This window comes from Delphinus delphis, chromosome 16, assembly GCF_949987515.2.
Source record: "Delphinus delphis chromosome 16, mDelDel1.2, whole genome shotgun sequence".
In the NCBI taxonomy this organism is placed as follows: domain Eukaryota; kingdom Metazoa; phylum Chordata; class Mammalia; order Artiodactyla; family Delphinidae; genus Delphinus; species Delphinus delphis.
The window spans coordinates 49156193-49174620 of NC_082698.1; the positions used below are offsets into that span (position 1 = coordinate 49156193).

At 43.7% G+C, this 18428-nt stretch overlaps 1 protein-coding gene across 1 annotated transcript in view; it reads left to right on the forward strand.

Annotated features, from left to right (window-relative positions):
- Positions 1 to 18428, forward strand: part of GRID1 (glutamate ionotropic receptor delta type subunit 1) — a 666253-nt gene that overhangs the window by 404933 nt on the left and 242892 nt on the right. Inside the window, exon 5 of the mRNA XM_060033707.1 lies at positions 2958 to 3011. Within this exon, the coding sequence (XP_059889690.1) occupies positions 2958 to 3011 (54 nt within the window). The remainder of the gene's footprint in view (positions 1 to 2957; positions 3012 to 18428) is intronic.

The window sequence follows — 18428 nt, forward strand, 5'->3', positions numbered from 1 at the left end:
GGAAACAGCTGAGCCCACGCTCTGAGCAGCCCCCATCAGGGAACGGGGCAGCTGGGGTTTGGATATATGGTACCCTCAGTCCTTGGTGAGCGTGTACATTTTCCCGAGTGCCAAGGAAGGTTCGGACAGCTGGCCACAGTGCCTGCCATTGGCAATGAACGCATACGGGGAGCCACTGGGCTCCGAACGCCTGATGGGATTTGAGGGGGACCAGGGCGGAGTGTCAATAGTACTGCTGGCCGCCGAACACCCTGTATGCGTGGGACTGCCGCTCAGAGGTGGAGTAGCTCACCCAGGAGCCCTCAGCTAAGCAGAGGCAGACCTGGGATTCGACCGTCCTGTGCTTGCCTGCCCCCTCCTTACCTTGCTGGCTCTGAGATGAAAGGGAGGTCTTGGGGGCCTCCGCCTGCCTCAGACATGGCTGGGGAAAGGATGGCACTTAGAAGGGGACACGTCCACTGGGCTGGGAACATTTAGGGCTCTGCCCACGGAGCTGGCAGCTCTCCAGCCATCAGAGGGGAGGGGTGTTCTTGCTAAATCTGCAGTCGCTTCTCCTCACCATCTATCTCAGCTTCTGTGGGAGTTGCACCCTCTGGAAAAGGCTGTAGCCAAGTGCTGTTTATCTCCGTGTGGGGAAAAGAGGCTTAACAAATTAGCTAATTGGTGAGGGGGAAAGTAGGACAGGAAAGTTGGCCAGTTGTCCTGTGGGGTTTTCTGATCAATTCTTTCCATCATTATCTTCCACCCATGAGGATGAGACCAGGTGGGAAGATGCCTTAATGTAGCCAGGGCTCGCACCTGCTTCCTGGGATGTCCTGGCAACTGAGTCAGGTCCTCTGCACTGCTGGCTCCTGCAGGGACACTGGAGGACCTCTCACCTGTACAGGTGCACCTATACCTTCAGATTCACAGAACTATACATTCTGGAGTAGAGCTCTCAGCTCCAGAGGCTAAGAGTCAGGGTTCAGAGCTCTGAAACAACACAGCATGTCAGGCACATGACTATTCCCAATGAGTTAGGAATCCAAGGAGTGCGGCCCAGGATCTGCATGCTTAAAAGCTCCCTAGGAGGTTCTTACATGCAGCCAGACTTGAGACTCATGGCTGCAGAATGCCAGTGCGTGATGGTGTGCTACCCCTCGCCTGTGGTCAACCTCCATGTTGATACTTACATACCATATATGGCCCTGCTATCTGCCTTCCATGCAGGCATTTCCACAGTGAGATCTTGTTGCTCCTGCAACCCATTCCATCTTGAACTCCTTGGAAAGTCAGGAACTTCTCTTCTATATTGAGTTGGTATCTGCTCCCCTGAGTACTGGAGCCTTTGGTGCTAACTCAACTCTCAGAGGCTGCAAAGAGCAATTCCAGCCTCTCTTGCACACCTGCACTGTCCCTGGTGACTGTAACTGGCCATCAGTTTTCACTGTCCCATTCTGTGACCGCTTCCAGTCTGGAGTGCCCCCTATCATACAGGGTGGCCCAGTAGTCAACCCCCCAAGGGGTAGCACAGACCCCCAGCCCCTTGGGTTACTGGAGCAGGGAGGCTCCTTACCACTCTGTGACTCATCTGTTAAGAAGAATGAATCAGATCTCTGTGTACTGAAGAGGAAAGATATTTTTGATACACTAAGTCAAAAATGACAGTTGTAACCTGATGTGTATTTCATGATCCCATTTTAATTAAAACATCTGTCTGATAAGTGTATATAGATACATATATGCAGGTATGACTGAAAACTTCTGGAAGGGGCCATTTGGAACAATCTCTGGGGGATGAATTTGGAGGGATACATGGGGTGTTTTCACTACTTTAGTGCATTAAAAAATGGGGCAGGTTTATGGGATAATTTTGAACATTTTAATTTTTCTGTATTTTTCCAAATAAAAAGAGTGACAAAAATTACATTAAGAAATACCAAAAAAAAGTAAAAATAAAAGAGGACTACAATCTGAGCTCTCTCCCAGGTTCGTAGATGGCCTGGAACAGTGCCTGGCACTCAGCAGTATTTGGCTCATGCTAACTGTGAGTATTCTTACAGGACAGGCTTGAAAACTACCAGTTCCTCCTCTTTTTCAATCTGTTGGATTTCCAATTAAAAAAGGGAGAGAGCACTCATGAAAACATACGAGAAACAAAATAAGTAACTGGGTCCTATCTGCTTCGCCCTCCTGTACTTCATTCATATCTTCAACAACAGTATTCATTTATATATTGAACACCTACTATGTGCTGGTTATAGTGTAAGGTTTTGAGACACAAATGTGACAGCCACAGATGTGGTCCCTGACCTCATGGAGACCCCCAACTTGGTGAAGGCGATAGATAATAAAAAATAAATAAGCTGATAATTATTCAAGTACAGACACGGCAGGTGCTATAAAGAAATAGAACAAAATGCTCTAAGAGAGAATGATGGGGATGGGGGTCACTGCCCCGCAGCAAAAAAGAGCCAATTCTAGGGTCCTTGATGGGTTCTTTAGATCTGAAGGCAGCTCAGAGCCCCAGCTGTGAGCTGCCATCTTCCTGGGTGTTGTTCAGCTAGGCTGGACAAACTACTGTAAATCCCTTGTTCCCGATTCCTGATTCTCTAGCCTCAGGCAGCAATGAGACATTCCTCCCTGAGCACCCCTCCAGAAAGGTGTTTGCAGGCATTCTCCAAGAGGAGAGAGGGGAGGGATGTCCCCGCCCATGGCCCTGTGACGCCTACTGGAACTGGACTGGCACATGAGAGCTCCGAAGAACAGCAGGAAATCAGATGTCCATGTTCAAATGATGCGTCTCGTAGCTAAGGCAGCCAGAGCTGACCTCAGGGGAACAGCGTGCTTTGTGTGGAAAAAATTTTCCAGGAACAATGTTTATCAAACTCCATCTCGGCAGTCATCCTGTGCGTCTGCCATCTCCTGGCTTGCTTCTGGTCATGTTTTTTTTTTTCTCTCTCTCTCTCTCTCTGCAGGCCGTGGAGACCAACCTGGCTTCCAAGGACAGCCACTGGGTCTTTGTGAATGAGGTAAGAGCCCCAGAATGGTGAGGGGCATGGCCTGCACTGAGCCCCCACCCCTTGGGAAAGTGCAGAGTGATCCTTGGTGCTGGAATAGATTCCAGGGCTCCACCGTGCAAGACAACAGGTGAGAGAGGTAAACAGAACTTGCCAAGATACTCAGCCGGAGCAGGTGGAAACCAGGGGACGAGTGGAGATCTGAGTCCAGGAGGAAGTCAAGAGTCCGTGAGAAGTGGCGTCAGGCATTAGATGTACAGGGTGAGGGGAGGTCACCAGTCAGGGATCAGAGACCGGAGAGATGAGGGCGGGTAAGAAAATGGGGTGCAGAGGGGGTGGGCAAAGGAATGCAGAGGGGATGGAGGCTGCATTTCCTGCAGGAGGTTGAAGGTATGTGTGTTATGTGACTCTGTGTGAGGGTGTGTATATAAGAGTGCATGGGTGTGAGTGTGTAACTGTATATATTTGTGAGAGTGTGGATGTGTGTGCATAAGTGTGTGTGTGCATGTCAGTATGTGTATGAGTATATGTGTATGCGTATAGGTGTGTGTGTGTATGTGTGTGCACACCTCCTGTGCAGCTGGTCAGGGCACAGTTCAGTGGAACCATTTAAAGGGGGTAAATGGGAAATCTCTCCCATGACTGGCCATTCCACTGGTTTGGGTCCTGGGAGGAATGGGCACACCAAGGTTTCACTGCAGCCTGGTCTGTTCTCAACCAATTACACCATAACTTGTCCTGGCCACCTCCACGCTGCAAACATTACACGGGAGTGGCCTGTGATGCCATGCCCTCTGCCCGCACATCCATTCGGGGAGCACCCACCAGGGCAGCCTGGTTACCCTAGCCAGCTATTAACACAGCTGACTCTAGAAAGTGCTTCCTGGCACGGGCTTTCATCAGCCCTGTGGCCTTCCGTTGCTCCTAAATTAACTGATCGATTTCTAATGGCCACATACTAGAAGATGCAAGGTTTATTGTGCAGGTAATTTATGCTTTTATGATGTGTGTTTCTTCATCGGCTCAGTGCTACTATGGCTGAAAGAGCTTGGGGTGGCTGATTTTATAATTTTGCAGGTAGTATCTGATAGTAACTGCTTGCAAGGCCCACTTTTCGAAGTTTGTCCATAAATTCATATCTTATTAGCGCCACGTCTACACGGGCCGGTGGGAGGCATGCGAGGTAACTGTCCCTTCCCTCGGGTTGCGGATGGTTGTGCTGGTGATTAGGAGAAGGGACGTGACAGCCGCCTCCCCTTTCTTCAGAGCCTGACAGAGTCCCCCACGGTCCCTGGGAAGTTCGATGCTCTGGGCTTTGCCATCGTCTTTATAGGTTTCTTTTGTTTGGGGGAAGGATGCATTCTGTGTACCACTTAAGGCAAACATGTAGTGCTGGCTTTATTTTAGGGCGGCTCCTCCAAATTGGATAGCCAGTGTCTCTCTACTGCCAGTCTTCCAAAAGTGCTCTGTTTTTACATTTCTAACTTATTTCCTGCTTCCTCCCCTGCATCCCGACCCACTCCCAGGGCCCTCTTGTCTGTCCCTCTTTTTCCCTTGCGAGGGCTGGCGTCAACACTAGCCAATGTGAAGTGCTCCCAGGGCATTGCCGGGGCAGCTGGAACCCAGGACTTACTTAGTGCCACTGGGAGGCATCAGGTGTGGGCACACCTGTCAGAGCCACACTGGAACAGCCTCACCCAAGAGGATGGCTGTGTTCCACCCCAGTCATCAGTGCACCGCACTGTGAGCTGGCACACCAGTCATGTGACTGTCCCTGGGATAAGTGTGTCCTCCTCCGAGGGTGACCTCCCTCTTTCTTGGTTTCCTTTTCTATGGGGAGGCCAAGCACTTGTCAGGGCATTTTGTGTCTGTTAACACCCTTATCTTCATCAACAACCCTGTGTGTCAGTTATTACCATCCTCATTTTGCAGATGGGAAAAGGGAGGCTCAAGAGGTTAAATCATTTGCTCAAGGTCATACACTGTTGAATGGTGCATTTGGGATTCTGTATGATGACTGTCTGGTTCCAGAGCCCTTTCCACCAAAGGGCACCATCATGCATGTGGCCCTGACAACGATCCTTAACCTATGGCCAGGGTCTAATTCAATAAGGTCAGTCAGTAGGGCTCAGGTATGCATACTGACAGGGACACTCTTGGGCTGGCCTTGGTGTCAGCTCGTGGACATTCCTGAAGCCTGCGATCTGAAGGTGGGTCCTTTTGTAAAGCTTTGACCCTTAGACCCCAGTGTGGCCTCTGGTTAATGGCTAAGATGTTCTCTAAATTGACTTATCCTTAGGAGCTAGCCATATTCAGAACTGCTGTTTCCTATTACAGCATGGCCCCATTGGGAACAAGTCCTGTTATTCTTATGACAGTTAGATTTCCAGGCTTTATTCAGAGAGCCACAGACAAATATTTTCCCAGTTGCTTTTCCGTTTATCAGATTGTGATGGCTAGGAAAAAATAAAATAGGAAAAAAAGGGGAGCAGGCATTTGGTAGCTCCAACACTGTCTCCAGAATCCAGCATCTACACCGGGGCCCCATCTTCCCTCTTCCTGAGCTGCTCCCCACTTCCCTGGAGGAAGTTCAGTCCATCAGATGAGCTCAGGTCTGTGCCTCTTCTACCACGTTTTTCTCCAAGGCGGTCCTCCGACTCCACCCCCTGCTTCCCTCCTTCCTTACAGGCTCTGTCCTCCAGTTTCTCTCTCTGTATTTGACTTTCTTAATATATTTTCCTGGATTCAAGATAAACATTCAAGGGCACATATTTTTGTTTGCTTTCTTCATGCAGTGGTTTTCTTAATATGTCTACGGTACCCCTTCATCAGTGAATATTGGTGTTGCATGTTACAAGCCTGTTTTATTTGGAGAAGGGGTAACTGGATACAGAGAAAGGTTTGTGAGTATGTGAGCCTCACTGACAATTTCTACAGGTCTCTGGGCTCCATTGTGGGGACACTGGCAAGCAGGTGTGCTTTGGGGTGTAAACTCTATTTTTATTGATTGATTAAATTACATGTTAGTTTGGAGGAGGATGGGGGATTCAAAAGAATGTGTGGAAAGCAAATTTAAACATTAGTCAAGGTGGCCACAAGGCCGTGAGTCCCTTGAGGACGTGGTCAGAATCCAGCTCACCACTGAATCCCCAATACCCCATGCAAAGAGTAGATTCTTGAAAAGGTTTGGTTGCAGGCAAGGCGATGTACTTAGGATAGGGTAGAACAAGTTGCTTTGAATAGTACTTCCCAGCCAGCCTCTGAGAAAAGACAAAGGCAACAATTAAGATGGGGGGCTCAGGGATGGAGGGGACAGCTCTGGGTCATTCGTCGGAAGCTACCAGTTCAGGACCAGTCAGACTTGACTTTGGCTCCCAGAACCTCTTTATCAGCTTGTCTGGAGAGCTTCCTGTCCACGTGGCTCTGGCCCAGTGATGCACAGGTGTCCTTAGTGCTGGGTGGAGTCAGGACGCAGTGGAGAATGCCCTCCTGAGAGGCTCTGTGTCCAGGCAGGACACATCTGCCTCATAGCCTGGCCTCTTGGGAACTTCTTGGAGGAAATTCTTTTATGGAATATGTCTGTCTCTCCAGCCTCTTCCAGAACCATCTGTGAAGGGGACTTGAAGCACTCCATTTGTTACTGGACAGCTCTCATGGTTAGACTAGTTCCTCCAGACATAGAAACAAAAGCAAGCTTTGCTGGAAATGGTTCAAGAAATGCAGGAGCACATGCATAACCCTTGCACTTAGGTTTTGTCAGCAAGTGATGCTCTGAGCTGTGTTCTGTGGCTCAGCAGGGGCCCAGGGGGAGGTGGGCTCTAGGAGGGAGGAGTCGCATCTGGCAGGCCCTCACTCCCTGCCTCCTTGCCAGCCTAGGTCCATGACCCCCACATCCCATATCTTTGTTCTCTGAGCTCCAGACCCACGGATCGAGATGCCTTCTGGACTCAGCCACTTGGAAGCCCCATGACCACCTCCAGCTCAGTGCGTCTCTCTCTGAACTCATGATCCTCCCCCTAACCTGGTTCTCACCCAGTGCTCCCATCCCAGGGACCGGTGTCTCCATCCTATTTGTTGGCTCCCTAGCCAATGGAGAAAAGCCCACATCCTGCTCCCTACCTCAGAACCTGCTCCAGGATGACCCCGTCACACCTTTCCGTGCTTTTTTACTTCTTACCCTCTGCCCACTCTCCCATGGCTCATCCATGCAAGCAGTGGGTGACTTGTTGTTTCCTCTATTTATTTTCCTCTCCTGGCTCTGGACCTTTGCTAGGATTTTCCTTTGTTCCTGGAATGCCTGTCTCTGACTATCAAGGACTTACCTTTCCTGCATGAGTTTGCTAAACATTGCCTCTGCCCAAAGGTCTTCCTGGATTTCCCAGTAGGGTTATTCCTTCTCCTGGCGTCCTGTACTCCTCACCCCAGTTATGCTGTGTTGGGGCCTTGATGCATGTGCCCTGGCTTCCCGAACAGCCTATAAGTGAGGGCTGGACCTTCTTTCTGTCAAGCTCCCTAGAGCCCCCAGCATGAGGGGCTCACACACACAGGAGGTGCTGGGTTAAGCCTCCTGCTCTGCATCTGCCTCCTGCTTCCTCACCTTGTTTAATTACCTATGTGTAGAGGAAGAGGCATTTTTAACCTCCCAATCCTTCAGGAACTCAGAAAGCTGTGATCCTGCTTCATGAGCTGCCGCTGTCAGCACCTCATGTTCCATTGCATCTCCTTTTCCTGTGCCTGCATTTCAAGTCCTGTGGGGTACGAGCTCTTCCTCTCGGGCACACAGGCTCCCCTGTGCCCTGGACAGGCCATTGGCAGGTGGTGGAGCAGACGGGGAGGAGGGCAGGGGAAGCACTGGCCAGGCTTCCTGCAGCAGTCTCCACACTGGGCTCGGGGAAACACATGTTCTGCTAATTCGTAGGTGCTCTGTGGAAAAAGGATTCTGTGATCAAAGAGGGCGGGTAAGTTAAACAGCAAGAAACAGGTGTCTCCTGCAGGCATCTTCCATCTCTAATGCATACTGTGCTTTCCAAGGATGAAGTGGTGCACTCTGGCTGCCACATGCATTTGTATTTCAAACACAGTCATGTGCTTTTTCTCTCGACATCTGCTCACCTGTATGCTGGAACAGGTCTTTGGCAGGTGGTGGGCTGCCAGGGTCCATAGCATAGAGTTCAGATTCCTCCACGTGGTCTATGAGGCTGTTCATGAGCTGACTTCAGAGCCCTCTCTGGTCTCAGTTCCTGCCGTTGCTTGTCATCTAGAGCTGCTGTGCCTGTATCATAAGACATCTCTGCCACCCCAAGCGCAGGGTCATCCCAGTGTCTGGACCTCTTCATAGCCCCCTCTGCCCAGAGTGTTCTCCTGTTGTTGCCCCTCAGGCCCTGGCCCCGACCTTACCACCTTCACTGGTTTGCCACCAACAAACATTCCATAAGGACCCTCTGGGTACAGACCTTGGCCTGCCCCAGAGGAGACTACTCCCGTCAACAGTCCAGAGAACATCACTCTAGACTTTCAAACCATCCCTACCCCCAAACACACACTGAGTTAAAGCAAATGAAAATGACATTAGGCTACACATGCATAATGTAGGGGAGAGAAATGCTAATATACTAATTGAAGAAAACAAGAATAAATAGACCATGATTTGCATGCTGAATCAAATAGCTTTAAGAAATCTCTATTTGTGGCACAGAGGAAGAGAGGGAGGGTAAAGATTTAATTTTTTTTCTTCCTTTCATTTTGAACATTCCAATTCTGTTCAGATATTAAGTCCCTGTACCATTTACCATCTGCAAATTTCATTTAGCAACACTCCAAAACAATTAACGTTTATTGTAATCGATTCACTTGTTTCTCTCCCCAGCCCCACTGAGGAGTCCTTGAGGACAGGGACCACATCTTAGCCAGCGCTGTAGCCCACTGAGAACCCAGAATAAAGAATAGGAGCTGCGGTTTATCAGACATTAGATGGAGCCAGGCACTGCTTTTGAGCATCACTTTTCAAATCTACTTTTGGCTTAAAAATTAACCACTTTATTGAGGTTTAATTCGCATACAATAAACACACATATTTAAATGTACAGTTTTTCCTTGCCATATGTATACACCTGTGAAACTGTAACCACATTGAAGATGGTGAACATATACATCTCCCCAACAGTGTCTTCATGCCCCTTTGTAATCCCCACCCCTGTCCTACCTTACCCACTCCCCAGGTAGTCTGTTTCTGGCTCTACAGATTATTTGTATTTTCTAGAGTTTTATGTAAGTGGAATCATAGAGTAATATTCTTCTTTTCTTCTGTTTTGCTATGGCTGTTTCTCTCCAGATAATTATTTTGAGATTCACCCATATTGCAATATACAACAATAGTTCTTCTTATTGATGAGGCATGTTCAGTTGTATGACTACACCACAATTTGAACATACATTTACCCCTTGATGGGCATTTGGGTTGTTCGAGAGTTTTGGTGATTACAAATAAGGCTGCTATGAACCTTCATATACAAGTCTTTGTATGGACAAAGGCTTTCATTTTTCTTGGGTACACATTTACAAGTGGAATTGCAATGTTGCATGGCAGATGTATGTTGAATTCTTTAAGAAACTTCCAGGTTATATGGGAATTCCAGTTGTTCCACATCTTCTTCAGTACCTGGTTTGATCAGGGTTTCTGATATTAGCCACTGTAGTGGTGTGTAATGGCACCTCATTATAGTTGTAGTTTTCATTTCCCTAATGACTAACGATACTGAGCATCTTTTCAGGTATTTCTTTGCCATCTGTATCTATAGCTTCCTTGGGGGGGGGAAGCTGAAATTATTGATTTGAGAACTTTATTTTTCTTTACTGCTTTAAACTTCCTTTAAGTGATTTAATGGCATCTCCCAAATTTTGATATGCTGTATTTTCATTGTTATTCAGTTCAAAATACTTTCTATATTACCTTTTGATTTCTTCTTTGACCCATGGGTTGTTCAGATGTGTGTTATAATAGTCTCTAAATATTTGAAGATTTTTCAGGGATCTTTCTCTTATTGATTTTTAATTTAGCTCCATTGTGGTCAGGGACCATAGTTGAATTACCTGAATTCTTGAATATTACTTGAATCCTCTTAAATTTATTGAGACTTATTTGATAGTCCAATATATTGTCTTTGCCGATAAATTCTTTTTGTGCACTTGCAAAGGATGTGTAATCTGTTGTTGTGAGGAAGATTCTATAAATGTCAATTGGGTCAGTTTTGTTGATAGTGCTGTTTATGTGTTCTGTATTGTTGATTGTATTCTGTCTATTTTTTCTATCAATTATTAAGAGTGGGGTATCAAAATATTCAACTTTACTTTGGAGTTTGCCTACTTCTCCTTGCAGCTTTATCAGTTGTTGCTTAATATATTTTGAAGCTTTGTTACAAGAGGCATAAATGTTTAAGATTTTTATGTCCTGTTGATTAATTGATCTGTTAGCATTACGGAATGACCTTTGTCCCTCTGCTCTGAAATGTCCTCTGCTCTGAAATATACTTTATCTGATATTACTGAAGCTATTGGAGATATATTTTGACTAGTGTTAGCCTAATATAATTTTTTCCATTCTTTTCCTTTTAACTTATTTGTTTCTTTAAAGTATGTTTCTTGAAGGCCATTCCTACTTGGATCTTGCTATTTTATTCATTAGGACACTGTGGGGTTTTTTTTTTAACATCTTTATTGGACTATAATTGCTTTACAATGTGTGTTAGTTTCTGCTTTATAACACAGTGAATCAGTTATACATATACATATGTCCCCATATCACTTGACACTACGTTTTAATTAAAGTACTTCGATAATTTAATGTGAGTATTGATATGGTTAGGAGAGGGTGGAGTCCTGGAAGCCAAATTAAGAAATTATTTCAAAGAGGAGGGAGAGCTCATTGGTGTCAGATGCTGCTGCCTTGAGGATGTGGTGACCTTGGGGGTGAATGTTGGGAAAGGGTTAGAGGACAAGTTGCCAGGTACTTCAACTTATATCATTCCATTTTACAGATAAGGAAACAGAGGGTCAAAGAAATGGATTGACTTTTCAGTATCACTTAGTAAGTGGCAGAATCAGGATTTGAACTTAGGTGTGAGTGACTCAAAATTTAAGAAATATATTCCCTGGACTTCCCTGGTGGCACATTGGTTAAGAATCCGCCTGCCCGGGGTGTGACTGTGGCTTACCTTGGGGACAAGGACACTGGCAGCAGAAGTTCTGGGAAGTACTCCTTGGCATGAGCCCTCCCAGAGACTGCCATTAGCCCCACCAAAGAGCCCAGGTAGGCTCCAGTGTTGGGTTGCCTCAGGCCAAACAACCAACAGGGAGGGAACCCAGCCCCTCCCATCAGCAGTCAAGCGGATTAAAGTTTTATTAAGATCTGCCCACCAGATCAACAGCCAGCTCTACCCACCACCAGTCCCTCTCATCAGAAAACTTACACAAGCCTCTTAGATAGCCTCATCCACCAGAAGGCAGACAGCAGAAGCAAGAACTACTGCAATCCTGCAGCCTGTGAAACAAAAACCACATTCACAGAAAGATAGAAAAGATGAAAACGCAGAGGGCTATGTACCAGATGAAGGAACAAGATAAAACCCCAGAAAAACAACTAAATGAAGTGGAGATAGGAAACCTTCCAGAAAAAGAATTCAGAATAATGATAGTGAAGATGATCCAGGACCTCAGAAAAAGAATGAAGGCAAAGATCAAGAAGATGCAAGAAATGTGTAACAAAGACCTAGAAGAATTAAAGAACAGACAAACAGAGATGAACAATACAGTGACTGAAATGAAAAGTACACTAGAAAGAATCAATAGCAGAATAACTGAGGCAGAAGAACGGATAAGTGACCTGGAAGACAGAATTGTGGAATTCACTGCCATGGAACGGAATAAAGAAAAAAGAATGAAAAGAAATGAAGACAGCCTAAGAGACCTCTGGGACAACATTAAACGCAACAACATTCGCATTATAGGGGTCCCAGAAGAGGAAGAGAGAGAGAAAGGACCCAAGAAAATATTTGAAGAGATTATAGTCGAAAACTTCCCTAACATGGGAAAGGAAATGGCCACCCAAGTCCAGGAAGCACCGTGAGTCCCATACAGGATAAATCCAAGGAGAAACACGCCGAGGCACATAGTAATCAAATTGGCAAAAATTAAAGACAAAAATTATTGAAAGCAGCAAGGGAAAAACGACAAATAACATACAAGGGAAGTCCCATAAGGTTAACAGGTGATTTCTCAGCAGAAACTATACAACCAAGAGGGAGTGGCATGATATACTTAAAGTGATGAAAGGGAAGAACCTACAACCAAGATTACTCTACCGGGCAGGGATCTCATTCAGATTCAATGGAGAAATCAAAAGCTTTACAAACAAGCAAAAGCTAAGAGAATTCAACACCACCAAACCAGCTCTACAACAAATGCTAAAGGAACTTCTCTAAGTGGGAAACACAAAGGAAGAAAAGGACCTACATAAACAAACCCAGAACAATTAAGAAAATGGTCATAGGAATGTACATATCGATAATTACCTTAAACGTGAATGGATTAAATGCTCCAACCAAAAGACACAGGCTTGCTGAATGGATACAAAAACAAGACCCATATATATGCTGTCTAAAGGGACCCACTTCAGACCTAGGACACATACAGAGGGAAAGTGAGGGGATGGAAAAAGATATTCCATGCAAATGGAAATCAAAAGGAAGCTGGAGTAGCAATACTCATATCAGATAAAATAGACTTTAAAATAAAGAATGTTACAAGAGACAAGGAAGGACACTACATAATGATCAAGGGATCAATCCAAGAAGAAGATATAACAATTATAAATATATATGCACCCAACATAGGAACACCACAATACATAAGACAACTGCCAGCAGCTATAAAAGAGGAAATCAACAGTAACACAATAATAGTGGGGGACTTTAACACCTCACTTACACTAATGGACAGATCATCAAAACAGAAAATTACTAAGGAAACACAAGCTTTAAATGACACAATAGACCAGATAGCTTTAATTGATATTTATAGGACATTCCATCCAAAAACAGCAGATTACACTTTCTTCTCAAGTGTGCATGGAACATTCTCCAGGATAGATCACATCTTGGGTCACAAATCAAGCCTCAGTAAATTTAAGAAAATTGAAATCATATCAAGCATCTTTTCTGACCACAACGCTATGAGATTAGAAATGAATTATAGGGAAAAAACCGTAAAGAACACAAACACATGGAGGCTAAACAATACGTTACTAACTAACCAAGAGATCACTGAAGAAATCAAAGAGGAAATAAAAAAATACCTAGAGACAAATGACAATGAAAACATGACAATCCAAAACCTATGAGATGCAGCAAAAGCATTTCTAAGAAGGAAGTTTATAGCTATACAAGCCTACCTCAAAAAACAAGAAAAATCTCAAGTAAACAATCCAACCTTACACCTAAAGGAACTAGAGAAAGAAGAAAAAGCAAAACCCAAAGTTAGCAGAAGCAAAGAAATCATAAATATCAGCAGAAATAAATGAAATACAAACAAATCAATAGCAAAGATCAATAAAACTAAAAGCTGGTTTTTTGAGAAGATAAACAAAATTGATAAACCTTTAGCCAGACTCATCAAGAAAAAGAGGGAGAAGACTCAAATCAATAAAATTAGAAACGAAAAAGCAGAAGTTACAACAGACATCGCAGAAATACAAAGCATCCTAAGAGACTACTACAAGCAACTCTATGCCAATAAAATAGACAACCTGGAAGAAATGGACAAATTCTTAGAAAGGTATACCTTCCAAGACTGAACCCAGAAGAAACAGAAAATATGAACAGACCAATCACAAGTAATGAATTGAAACTGTGATAAACAATCTTCCAACAAACAAAAGTCCAGGACCAGATTGCTTCACAGGTGAATTCTATCAAACATTTAGAGAAGAGCTAATACCCATCCTTCTCAAACTCTTCTAAAAAATTGCAGAGGAAGGAACACTCCCAAACACATTCTATGAGGCCACCATCACCCTGATACCAAAGCCAGACAAAGATACTACAAAAAAAGAAAATTACAGGCCAATATCACTGATGAATATAGATGCAAGAATCCTCAACAAAATCCTAGCAAACAGAATCCAAAAACACATTAAAAGGATCACACACCATGATCAAATGGGTTATATCCCTGGGATGCAAGGATTCTTCAATATATGCAAATCAATCAGTGTGATACACCATATTAACAAATTGAAGAATAAAAACCATATATGATCACCTCAATAGTTGCATAAAAAGCTTTTGACAAATTCAACACCCATTTATGATAAAAACTCTCCAGAGAGTGGGCATAGAGGGAAACTACCTCAATATAATAAAGGCCATATACGACAAACCTACAGCAAACATCATTCTCAATGGTGGAAACTGAAAACATTTCCTCTAAGATCAGGAACAACACAAAGATGTCCACTCTCACCACTATTATTCAACATAGTTTTGGAGGTTGTAGCCATGGCAATCAGAGAAGAAAAAGAAATAAAAGGAATACAAATTGGAAAAGAAGAAGTAAAGCTGTCACTGCACTGTTTGCAGATGACATGATACTATACATAGAGAATCCTAAAGATGCCACCACAAAACTACTGGAGCTAATCAATGAATTTGGTAAAGTTGCAGGATACAAAATTAATGCACAGAAATCTCTTGCATTCCTATACACTAATGATGAAGAATCTGAAAGAGAAACTAAGGAAACACTCCCATTTACCATTGCAACAAAAAGAATAAAATACCTAGGAATAAACCTACCTAGGAAGACAAAAGACCTGTATGCAGAAAACTAAGACACTGATGAAAGAAATTAATGATGATACCAACAAATGGAGAGATATACCATGTTCTCGGATTGGAAGAAGCAATGCTGTCAAAATGACTATACTACCCAAAGCAATCTATCGATTCAGTGCAATTCCTATCAAATTACCAATGGCATTTTTTACAGAATTAGAACAAAAAATCTTAAAATTTGTATGGAGACACAAAAGACCCTGAATAGCCAAAGCAATCTTGAGGGAAAATAACGGACCTGGCGGAATCAGACTCCCTGACTTAAGACTATACTATAAAGCTACAGTAATCAAGACAATATGGTATTGGCACAAAAACAGAAATATAGATCAATGGAACAAGATAGAAATCCCAGAGATAAACCCATACGCCTATGGTCTACTAATCTATGACAAAGGAGCCAAGGATATACAATGGAGAAAACAGTCTCTTTAATAAATGGTGCTGGGAAAACTGGACAGCTACATTTAAAATAATGAAATTAGGACACTCCCTAACACCATACACAAAAATAAACTCAAAATGGAATAAAGACCTAAATGTAAGACTGGACACTTTAAAAATCTTAGAGGAAAACATAGGAAGAACAGTCTTTGACATAAATCACAGCAAGATCTTTTTTGATCCACCTCCTAGAGTAATGGAAATAAAAACAAAAATAAACAAATGGGACCTACTGAAACTTAAAAGCTTTTGCACAGCAAAGGAAACCATAAACAAGACGAAAAGACAACCCTCAGAATGGGAGAAAATATTTGCAAACGAATCAATGGACAAAGGATTAGTCTCCAAAATATATAAACAGCTCATGCAGCTCAATATTAAAAAAACAACTCAATCCAAAATTGGGCAGAAGACCTAAATAGACATTTCTCCAAAGAAGAGATACAGATGGCCAAGAAGCACGTGAAAAGCTGCTCAACATCACTAATTATTAGAGAAATGCAAATCAAAACTACAATGAGGTATCACCTCATACCAGTTAGAATGGGTATCATCAGAAAATCTACAAACAATAAATGCTGGAGAGGGTGTGGTGAAAAGGAACTCTCTTGCACTGTTGGTGGGAATGTAAATTGATACAGCCATTATGGAGAACAGTATGGATCTTCCTTAAAAAACTAAAAATAGAAATACCATATGACCCAGCAATCCCACTACTGGGCATACACCCTGAGAAAACCATAATTCAAAAAGACACATGCACCGCAATGTTCATTGCAGCACTGTTTACACTAGCCAGGTCATGGAAGCAACCTAAATTCCCATCGACAGTCGAATGGATAAAGAAGATGTGGTACATATATACAATAGAATATTACTCAGCCATAAAAAGGAATGAAATTGGGTCATTTGTTGAGCCGTGGATGGATCTAGAGACTGTCATACAGAGTGATGTAAGTCAGAAAGAGAAAAGCAAATATCATATATTAACGAGTGTATGTGGAACCTAGAAAAATGGTACAAATGAACTGGTTTGCAGGGCAGAAGTTGAGACACAGATGTAGAGAACAAACGTATGGACATCAAGTGGGGAAAGCCGCGGGGGGTGGGGATGGTGGTGTGATGAACTGGGCGATTGGGACTGACATGTATACACTGATGTGTGTAAACCTGATGACTGATAATAACCTGCTGTATAAAAAGTAAATAAAATAAAATTCAAAAATTAAAACAAAAACCAAATAAATAAAAAAAAAGAATCCACCTGCCAATGCAGGGGACATAGGTTCAAGCCCTGGTCTGGGAAGATACCACATGCCACAGAGCAACTAAGCCCATGTGCCACAACTACTGAGCCTGCGCTCCAGAGCCTGCGAGCCACAACTAGTGAAGCCCACGTGCCTAGAGCCCGTGCTCTGCAACAAGAGAAGCCACTGCAACAAAGAGTAGCTCCCCTTCACCGCAACTAGAGAAAGCCCGTGCGCAGCAATGAAGACCCAAAGCAGCCAAAAATAAAAACATAAATAAATAGCTAAATAAATTTATATAAAGAAAAGAAATATATTCCCTATGCCACACTGCCCCTCTCTCACCTTTCCTCTTCACACTCAGCACTAATTAAATGCTAAATACATGACTGAATTCCAGCAATATTTGACTTTTTAAAAATAATCTGGAAGTAGTAATGTAATCTTGTGTGGAAAGTCTTATTATAAAATTTTTATTATTTATTATTAAATTTCTTCCCTTTATGTTATTTTCCATATCAGCACCTTATTTTTATTTATTTTATTTATTTATTTATTTATTTTTTGCGGTACGCGGGCCTCTCACTGTTGTGGCCTCTCCCATTGCGGAGCACAGGCTCCGGACGTGCAGGCTCAGCGGTCATGGTTCACGGGCCCAGCCGCTCCGTGGCATGTGGGATCTTCCCGGACTGGGGCACGAACCCATGTCTCCTGCATCGGCAGGTGGACTCTCAACCACTGTGCCACCAGGGAAGCCCAGCACCTTATTTTTAAAATGTCCTGTGGGACTTCCCTGGTGGTGCAGTGGTTAAGAATCCGCCTGCCAATGCAAGGGACGCGGGTTCGAGCCCTGGTCCAGGAAGATCCCACAAGCCGCGGAGCACCTGAGCCTGGGCACCACAACTACTGAGCCTGCACTGTAGAGCCCATGAGTCACAACTACTGAGCCCGCATGCCATGATTACTGAAACCCGTGCGCCTAGAAGCCCTGCTCCGCAACAAGAGAAGCCACTGCAGTGGGAAGCCCGCGCATCACAACGAAGAGTAGCCCCCTCTCCGCAGCTAGAGAAAGCCCGCGCACAGCAATGAAGACCCAGTGCAGCCAAAATTTTTTTTTTAATTAAAATAAATTTAAAAAATAAAATAAAATTTCCTATGGAAAAGATGAAAGAATCCTGGAAAAGCCCACACAAATAAGTTAATGCATGTCACATGAGTAGTATCTGAAAGGAACAAACCATGTTTACTAGAAATGTACTTCCGTTTGTTAATCAGAATATATCTATTTTCCTTTCTCAGCCCAAAAGGAATCTATGAGAGTTAACACTTATGGTTACAGATAGATGAAGAAATTTTTGTTGTGTACTACCATTCTTCAGCCCTTTTCAAAGCCCCATGTGGGGGTACTTGGGGCTACACAGATAGTGCCTTTGGAGAGCAGTATTGAGAAAGCAGCGAGGTACCATTGTGTTTTAGATCAACCTTTGGGAACACACCATGGATAGGATTTGACTCTGGGCAAGTTGTTTTACTTCCTTCCTTGAACTTTATTCTCCTCATGTACTCAATAGAGTTTGTGATAAACACCTCATGGGAAATTTATGAAGACTAAATGAGATAACTCACCAGAAATGACCCTTCACAGGGTCTGGCATAGAGCAGGAACTCTTAAAAGATAGCTCTTCTTATTAACATTCAGCTAATGTTCTGTGGGCAAGTTTGTTTTTGGAACTTAATCAAGGAAGCATCCAGATTTAAGGACTTGATAACAGGTCAATGCATGTCATTATGAGGAGTGCAGGGGGTTGGGGACATAGCTTGGTTCATCGCCTGGATGAACTTGAATTGCAGCA